Genomic DNA, 10063 nt, shown 5'->3' with positions numbered 1-10063 from the left:
AGATTAGAAGCGATAAGAGAAAGAAAAATAAGACTTAAGCCTGAAGAAAGTCACGAAGAAATAATTAACTGCTATATTAAGAAACAACGATTACGGAAAAGTTGTAAACATAAGACAGACACGTAAAGGAAGTGAGTGAAAAAAATAACAAGCAACAATGACCACAATTTTCCAATGAGGAAGAAACAGGATGTATGGAGTAAAAAAGAAAAAAAAGTGACAAGCTGAGAATAGCGAGTGAGGGGAGAAGGAGGGAGAAGGATGTGTGTGAGGGGGAGAGGGAGGGGGAGAGAGAGCAGGTGTGAAAGACAGCGGACTACTTAAGGCGAGTCCAAGGGCGGGGCCAGTCAGTGTCGGCCGAGCAGCGGAACCGGCCGGGTGGAGTGGTGGTGCTGTGCCTCGCGTCGCTCTCGCCCCTCACCCACGTGGCTCAATCTCGGTTTCCCTTTCACCATAACAGAGACTAAATTTTGTCGGCGACAGAAGTACAGTGCATAGATATCACCTGTCTCTCAGTGGACCTAGCGGAGAGACAGAAAAGTTTCACAACGGACATCAAATCCAAAGTTAGCAGTGAAAATTTGTGCTAAGCCTCGGCAGTGAGATGCCAAGAGTCAATTCAAGTGACCAGAATCTTTCTTAGAACGACCATGCCTTCAGCAAGTCGTGGTTAAAGCTTCAGTCACTCTTTCTTTCAAGTGGAACACCTAACTTCCACTTCCATCGCGAAGGATAAGTGTGCCATCTCTCAAACTCGCGAGGGAGAGAGTGTCCACAATCGCCATTCAAACTCGCGAGGAAAAGTGCAAACTCGCGATCTGGCGGTCCTACTAAGGTTTCGCCATTCGCGAGGGGAAGTGTAGTCGAGTTCACCGTTCAAACTCGCGAAAGTGCCCGCGATCGCCGTTCCCACACGGGAATTCGTCAGTCTTTAGGTTACGTGGCCTTCGAGATGGACTTGCGAAGGCTATGTGTGTCTCCCGCCGCCCCTACACACTCCCCCAACACCTGCAGAAGACGCGGCAGGTGTAGGATAGTAGGGGTGTTGCTGGCGATACTGGGCTTCCTCATACAGGGCGCAGGTGAGCATCGGGGAAGAGGGAGAGAGGGAAGGAGGGATAAATGGAGGAAAGAGGGGTAAATGGATAGAGGAGGACTGAAGGATAAATGGAGAGGAGGAAGAAGAAAGGTTAAATGGAGAGGAGATAATTGGATGCGATGGAAGGGAGAAATCAGGGAAGCGGGTAAAGAAGGTACACAGAAAGAGAAATGATGCAAAGAAAAATAAATGAAGAGATGATTGGAGAAAGGAAAAGAGGAAAAAGAAGGGGAGGACGGAAAAAAAGGAGGGATATTTTTTCGCTTGAATTAGTGGCCACCTTTTTTTGCCATTAAGGCCATGGTTAAATGGACAAACGCCGAAAAAACAAAGAACGCAAGGCTTAATGCCAACAAAATGTGTCCCTTCCAAAGAAAAAATATTTACACAAAGAAGATGCGTCCACTTCGAGATGCCAGAACACACTGCATTTAAAAGATCGGAGGTCATAGGTTGAGAGAAAAAAATTGATAGTTGGGTCGTTAGCCAGATGGTATGAGTAAGGAAATGGGAACGGAAAGAGGACGGAAGAAGGGGAAGGAAAGGGAAGGTAGAGGAGGATATGGGAGGAAGAAGAGAAGACAGGGAAGAAAGATGGAAGTCGGTAAGCAGAGGAGAAGGAGGAAGATGGTAAATAAAGGAAACAGAACAGGTGCAAATGAGTGTGTAAGGGAAAGAAGGAAGGAGGGTAAAAAGACGAATGGAGGAAGGAGAAATAAAAGAATAAAGGCGATGAAAAGGCAATAAAAATGAAAGCGAGGGATGGAAGGAAAGAGAAAGAGGAAGCGAGGGAGAGAGGGGAAGACAGAGAGAGAGAGAGAGAGAGAGAGAGAGAGAGAGAGAGGAGGTAGGGAGGGAGAGAGGGGAAGGGAGGGAGGACAATTAATTACCACCAGGAAAAACCGTGTTGAGTTAGGTCAGGATTTGAAGTGTGGTATTGATAGTGATGACAGTGATAAATACCCCAGATAATACTGTACTATAGTGACCTATCTAATTACCAAGGATAAATACCGTAATTAAATTGAGGTTCGGCGTTAATGGTGTGTTGCGAGATAGTGTAAGTGAAATGTGGTGTATAAGTACCGTAGAGTTTTGAGAAAGGTTTTGATGGTGTCTTGTGAGGAAGTAAGTGAAACTGGGTGTGTGAGAACCGTAGATTCTGTAAGAATGAGAGGGGAGGGGGAGAGAAATGAGACCCACAGAACCCATACATTTTTATACTCTTATTCTCTAGCCTACAAACCCCTTCAACCTGAGGAAGCATTTATTTTATTCTTACTACTATATCTCCAGACGATTTTAGTAAGATTAGGACAGACTTTTCGAACTGGGGGGATTAGATATAGCCTTAATTAAGCCATCCCACACTAGGGTTCCCAAGTAAAATAAAACCGTCTGATGTAGCAAGAATAAAGTAGTAAAAAGAGCTTTAAAAGAGATCTCGTGGCAGCTCACCCTTACCGATTTATTTCTGTAACCGTGGCTTTAACTCTTGATCAAGGAGACGCTTTCTTTGTTATTCTCTTTCACTCCAGACGATTTTATTCAGCTTACGTAAGATTTTTCGTAGTCATGTCTGAATCTGTGTTTATGTAAGTATGTATGTATGTAATGTACAGTATGTATGTGGGTGTGTATGTATGTATGTATGTATGCATTTTATCAGTTTACATATCTACCCATTTATTTCAATTATTTTCTTATTGCTAATTTCCTTCTTTCTCAGATGGCAGCTCTCGTACTGAAGGTGTTAACATTCATTATGATTATATATGGATTATTATTATTATTATTATTATTATTATTATTATCTGTATTACTATCAACATTGCTATGGAAACTATGCTTTACTCACATTAACTTGGAGCAGAATATAAATTTCCTTTTCTTTTTTAACTAAGCGTCAGGAAAGGACGATACAACTGACCAGCACACTTTCCCTAACACTTCTTCCTAAGCATCTTCCTCTCGTGTTAATATATTGTTATAGGTCAGAAGGTACGATGGTGAGAGATGGCAATTTTACGCCAAGTTAGAATGAACGGAGTATGGATCGACGAAAAAAATAATAATAATAAAACGATAATCACTCATAATCCCACGAGAATACTGCCTATTTTCTCCTATGGGGTAATTTATCTATCTACTCTTATCTGTGTATAGATAGATATAGATAGATACAAATATAACTGCTTAAGATTAATGTAAATAATTATCACGCTATAAGGACCACACTGAAAAATATAGAGAGACTGATAGATAGACAGATAGATAGATAGAGACAGATAGACAGACAGATAAATAGACACAGATAGACATAAAAAAACTGAATAATGACAAAAATGACATCGGGAGAGAAAGGAAGAATAAATAGATAGATTGACAGATAACAGACGAAAACAGACATATGACAAAAATGATAACGGAAGAGAAATAATGAAAAAAAAAAACTTAAAATCCAACAAAGGAGAAAAAAGTTAATGGTTAAATGAAAAAAATTTGGTAAAGGAGAATACTGAAGAGATGAATGACATATTAAAAAAAACACGAAAGGAAATGACACACGTTTGGGAAAATTACAACCCTTGGATAGAGTCATTAAAGTATTATTTTTGAAACGTAGGCGAAATTATTATTTGAAACATGCGGCTCCCCAGACATAACAAGATATTTAAGTCTCTCTCTCTCTCTCTCTCTCTCTCTCTCATTTTTAACTATCGACCATTGACCCGGCTTCTTTATATCTTCTCTCTCTCTCTCTCTCTCTCTCTCTTTCTCCCGTTATTTTTATCTCTACCGTACACTGACTCCACTCGCTTTAAAGTTACCTCTCTCTCTCTCTCTCTAATATTTTAACTATCGACTACTGACCCAGCTTTGAACTCTTTCTCTCTCTTTCTCTAATATTTTTAACTATCGACTATTGACCCAGCTTTGAACTCCCTCTCTCTCTCTCTCTCTCTCTCTCTCTCTCTCTCTCTCTCTCTCTCTCTTTCTCTCTCTCTCTCTCTCTCTCTCTCTCTCTCTCTCTCTCTCTCAAACCTACATTCCGTTTTCTATGCCACCATCAACCACGGGAAACTCAATCATTTCACAAAACCTCACCATCTTCCTTTCTATCCCTTCGGCAATCACACAAACACCAACAAAAACATGAATACAAAGAAGCAACACACATACAACGAACCTACGACGAGAAATAACGAACCTACACCTACAGACGACACTACATCCAGATACAACGAACCTACTCCGATACAACGAAACTACTACACTCGGATATAACGATGCAACACCTAGATACGGCGCAACTACACTCGGATATAACGAACCAATACCCAAATACAATACACCCAGATACAACAAAACTACAGACTGATATAACGAACATACACCGAGATAGAATGACGGCACATCCAGAATACAACGCAACTACACTCAGAATTAAACGAAACTCCACTCGGATACAGCAAAACTACACCCACATACAACGGTCCGGATACAACGAACTACACCCAGATATAACGACGCTACACCCAAATACGGCGAAGCGACACCCGGCCATGTTTTCTCCGTAGCGCCGTAACGCCCGAGATTTAGCGTTTTCGTAACTTTATAACGAATGTGCGTCGCTCCGTAGTTAAAGCAGGAACGCGTTTATCATGGTGCGGGTCTGGCCACGCGGGCTCTCTCAGATATGAAATTCTCTCTAACTCCCTCTCTCACACGCAGGGTTTCTCGCTCTCTCTCTTTTACGGTTGCTTGATTCTGATTTTCTCTCTCTTAGGGTTGCTTGCGTCTCTTTCATTCTCTCTCTCTCTCTCTCTCATATTCAATCCTAAAGGAAATGGCTGAGAAAAATTTCACGAGAGAGAGAGAGAGAGAGAGAGAGAGAGAGAGAGAGAGAGAGAGAGAGAGAGAGAGAGAGAGAGAGAGAGAGAGAGAGAGAGAGAGAGAGAGAGAGAGAGAGAGAGAGAGAGAGAGAGAGAGAGAGAGTCACTAGGTCAATATCAACCTCCACCCTTGCCAATCATCAGAAGTTAAAGATGGTGTTTGTCCGTCTGTCTGTCTGTGTTTGTGTGTCTGTCCGTGCGTGTGTGTTTGTTTCCGTGTTTGTTTACGGATCACCTCAGCTGGATTTCGTAATACGGTAAAATGTTTGCTTTGGGATTACTGAGCCTCGTTTCTTTTTTTTTTTTTCTCTCTCTCTCTCTGGTTGTGTTTTTATCATTATTACCGACTTTATAACGAAAATTAATAAGTTCTAATGTTTGTGGTATTTCTTTGTATATTCTCAATTAGATGTTTAGTATTTTAATGTACACACCCACATTCCATCACTACACTACCCCACACCCTACACCCACACTTTTCCACTACAGTATTCCACATCACCACACTTGCTGTTCATCATCTTCACACCCACACACCCCCAAACTCCACCACCCACATATCAACCCCACACACCCACAGCTCAACACAATTTCACACCCACCTTCCCACACACCACATCCGACACCCACCATCGCTCCCACCACACCACACCAGTACATATCCACACCACCGCACGACATTATTCCACCCCATATCCACACACCCTCACAGCTCCCCACCCACACACCCACTGCCCCCACACAATTCCACACACACCTTCTTACACTCCACCATCTCTACAACATACCACACCACTACACCCCCACACAAAAGCAAAATATTATTTCGGCCCCACAAGCCCACACCACACCACACCACACCCACACCACACCAAAACACCCCCACCCTACACCACCCCCACACCACATCACACCACACCCACACCACATCACCCCCACTCCCACACCACCCCACCCACACCATAGCACGCCCACACCACACCACACCACACCACCCCCACACCCACATCATAGCACGCCCACATCACACCACGCCACACCACCCCCACACCACATCAAACCACCCCCACCCTACACCACCCCCACACCACATTATACCACACCCACACCACATCACCCCCACTCCCACACCACACCACCCCCACACCCACACCATACCACCCCCATCCCCATACCCACCGCACCACCACCACTGCAAGTGCACAAGCAAATTACTTTCCCTCCACATGGCTGCCATAAAAGAAAAAGAATATCCTGAAATAAAATACAAGGGTTATATTTTATTTTCCACTTCGCGTCCACTTCAATCTCAATCCCTCCTGAGAAATGGAGGGGAGGTGGGGGGATTGTGGAGGATCGAAGCGCGTACAGTGGAGTTGGTATAGGATTCGGGAGTTTATAGTGGGGTCGAGATGGGATTCTGGCGTTTATATGCGACAAGGTAAAGGATTCAGGATCACATAATGGGATGCTATAAAATTCTGGAGCTTATAAGAGAGATTAAAGAGAATTCAGGCGTTTATAATTGTGATCAGTAAGGATATAAAACCATAGACTAAGGTAGTTGTAGGATTCAAGACTTTAAAGATTCTGGGGATTATAAATGAGATTAAAGAGGATTCGGGCGTTTATAATTGTGATAAGTGAGGATATAAAACCACTGAGTAAGGTTGTTGTAGGATTCAAGGCTTTAACTTGTAGATGCAATGGGATTCAGAACTTTATACTGGGGTGATATGGGATTTAGGCGTATAAAGTGGAAACAAAGGAAGATTGAGTGCTTAAAGGTAGGTTGCTGTGGGATTCAGGAGCTTATGGCCGAAATGATATGGGATTCAGGCGTTTGTAATGAAGCTGGTATAAAGATTCGATTGTTCATAGTTAGGAGAATTTCAGTGGCCTTTATTGACGACAGTAAAGGATTCAGTAATTTATAATGAAGATAATGAGTGGGAGATTCAGTCACTTATAAATTACTAGACACACACACACACACACACACACACACACACACACACACACACACACACACACACACACACACACACACACACACACACAACTGTTTGTACCTGTATCTATCTATCCATATACACTTAGATACGAGGAGAGAGAGAGAGAGAGAGAGAGAGAGAGAGAGAGAGAGAGAGAGAGAGAGAGAGAGAGAGAGAGAGAGAGAGAGAGAGAGAGAGAGAGAGAGAGAAGCATAATAACAAAGCGAGAGAGTCAGAATCAGCCAGAGAGAGAGAGAGAGAGAGAGAGAGAAGCATAATAACAAAGCGAGAGAGTCAGAATCAGCCAGAGAGAGAGAGAGAGAGAGAGAAGCATAATAACAAAGCGAGAGAGTCAGAATCAGCCAGAGAGAGAGAGAGAGAGAATCCAACTCAACTCACCCCGGTATTGAGGTGTCTAAAGGCAAGATCTGATTTCGCCTTCAACAATGCCTCTTACGCGGCTCTTACGGTCACTAAATAGCTCTTCCAGGCAGCCTCCTATCCCCTGTACGGCTAGGCGAGGCAGGGGTGGGGCAGAGGGGTGAGGCAGGCGATAATGGGTTAGGCAGACGGGAATATATTGTGCGATGGGTGAAGATAGAGATGGGGTGGAGAGAGAGAGAGAGAGAGAGAGAGAGAGAGAGAGAGAGAGAGAGAGAGAGAGAGAGAGAGAGAGAGAGAGAGAGAGAGAGAGAGAGAGGGATGGCTGGAAGGATGGATGGAAGAACTGATGCAGAAGGAGGAGAGGAAGAAGGAATGGCTGGAAGGATGGACGAAGGATTTGCTGGAGGAGGAGGAGAGGAAGGATGGATGGATGGAGGGAATGATGGAGAAAGCTGAGGAAGAAGGGATGAATGGATGGAAATATGGAGGAATGATGAAGAAGAAGAGGAAGGAAGGATGAATGGAGGGATGGATGGAGGAATTGATGGAGGAGGAGAGGAAGGAGGGAGGCGCGGAAGGAATGAGAGATAGGGAGAAGATGGAACGAGGGATGGAGAAGAGAGATGGGTGGTTGAAAGAGAGGAAGGAGGGAAGAATGGAAGGATGAAGAGACAGGGATAGGAAGGAAGGAAGAGGGATGAAAGGATGAAGAGGAAAAGAGGATAGCAGGAAGAGGGATGGAAGAATGGAGAGAGAGAGAGAGAGAGAGAGAGAGAGAGAGAGAGAGAGAGAGAGAGAGAGAGAGAGAGAGAGAGAGAGAGAGAGAGAGAGAGAGAGAGAGAGAGAGAGAGAGAGAGAGAGAGCAAGGAAAAAATTGAGATAGCTTCAATTACACCAGAGTGATTAGGATGAAAGCTGGAGATAATGACCCAGTGGAGGTAAATGAGCCAGGGTTAATGACGATGAGGTTTGTTAATGATGAAGTTTAATTTGAACGATGATTTTATATATGCACATCTAACAATAGCTTACGAGGTTACGTGAGGTTAGGCTAGGTTGCGTTGGGTTAGATTATGTTAAATTGGGTCGGGTTGGGTTGGGTTAGATTATGTTAAATTGGGTCGGGTCGGGTTGGGTTGGGTCGGGTCGGGTTGGGTCGGGTCGGGTCGGGTTGGGTTGGGTTGGGTTGGGTCGGGTCGGGTTGGGTTGGGTTGGGTTGGGTCGGGTCGGGTCGGGTCGGGTCGGGTTGGGTTGGGTTGGGTCGGGTCGGGTTAGGTTGGGTTGGGTTGGGTTGGGTCGGGTCGGGTTAATTAGGTAAGGTTAGGTTCGGTATAACTATTGATTTTTTTTTTCTATTATCGACTAATGTTCAGATTAGTGAAGGAGTGTGGATGTATCTATATCTGTCTATCGGTCTATGCTTGTCTGTTTACTAATCTATCTATCTATCTATGCCTGTACATCTATCTATCCCTATGGCATTCTATCACTCTTTATCTGTCTAGATCCTACCATGAAACGATATTACTTAGTTCAGGTAAGACAAAAATTCCTCATTAACCTATTCAATTCCCGAGGCCCTTCCTAAATTGATTAAAATTACCTGGAACACCAAGAATAATATTAAAAAACTAACTGAAATGAAGAAGTTGATTTCAGCATTATCTCTAAATATGTAGAGCCAACAATAGCTATTAAGGTTAATGCTCAATGGCAAAAAAACAGTGAAATAATAAAAGCGAGTGTGTGACGTAAGATGTATTGATGCGTCTGACATTTTTTGACATTTTTTGACCTCTCTTTTTTTTCGTTTTGGAAATTTTTCGGGGTAACGATACGACGTTGGGTATTCAATGGGCTTCCTATTTTTTGTTCTTTTTTGAGAGAGCGAGACATTCAACGGACTTTTTTCATTTTTCGTCTGATTTTTCAAACCCGTTTATTTTGGTTCGATAATTCAGGGATGTTTTCTCTTTATCTTGATTTTTTACATTATTATTTTCTTTTTATTTGCTCTCATTCCTTCGACTGTGCCTCCTCTCTCTCTCTCTCTCTCTCTCTCTCTCTCTCTCTTCTAACAATGAACCTGCAGCCATAAGCATAATAACCAATCGTTATTTATCAACACTTACAATTTTCGGAAGTTCACCAATCAATCCCAGCTCTAACCATTAACTAATCGCCTCTATCAATAACCCAATCAACCAATCACATAATCAAATCTACAATCACCAGTACCTCACCTCATAAACTAATCACAACCTCAACCAACCACAGCGTTAGCCAATCACCACCTCAATCAATCACAACCTCACCCAATCATTAACTCAGCCAATCACCATATCGCCCGATTATATCAACCAATCACTACTTAAACCAACCGCCGCGTCAACCAACCTCATGCATACCACCACCTTAAACAGTCAACCAGTCCCTCAATCTCCACCTCAACCAATCAATCACCCAGTCTCCACCTCAATCAATCACCCAATCCCCACCTCAATCAACCAATCACCCAATCCCCACCTCAATCAACCAATCACCCAATCCCCACCTCAATAAACCAATCATCCAAACCCCATCTCAATCAACCAATCACCCAATCCCCACCTCAATCAACAAATCATCCAATCCCCATCTCAATCAACCAATCACCCAATCCCCACCTCAATCAACCAATCACCCAATCC

At 43.4% G+C, this 10063-nt stretch overlaps 1 protein-coding gene across 1 annotated transcript in view; it reads left to right on the top strand.

The window, feature by feature from the left end:
- The first annotated feature begins 952 nt into the window (after positions 1–952).
- The window catches only part of LOC145414881 (carbonic anhydrase-related protein 10-like), a 264234-nt gene continuing 255123 nt past the window's right edge, over positions 953–10063 (top strand). Inside the window, exon 1 of the mRNA XM_080284298.1 lies at positions 953–1082. Within this exon, the coding sequence (XP_080140424.1) occupies positions 953–1082 (130 nt within the window). The remainder of the gene's footprint in view (positions 1083–10063) is intronic.

This window comes from Coenobita brevimanus, chromosome 101 (assembly GCF_032717465.1).
Source record: "Coenobita brevimanus isolate Jiangsu-jjx chromosome 101, ASM3271746v2, whole genome shotgun sequence".
NCBI classification, from domain to species: Eukaryota; Metazoa; Arthropoda; class Malacostraca; order Decapoda; family Coenobitidae; genus Coenobita; species Coenobita brevimanus.
The sequence above is the reverse complement of the archived record's forward strand: the minus strand, read 5'-3'. Positions and strand labels throughout refer to the sequence as shown.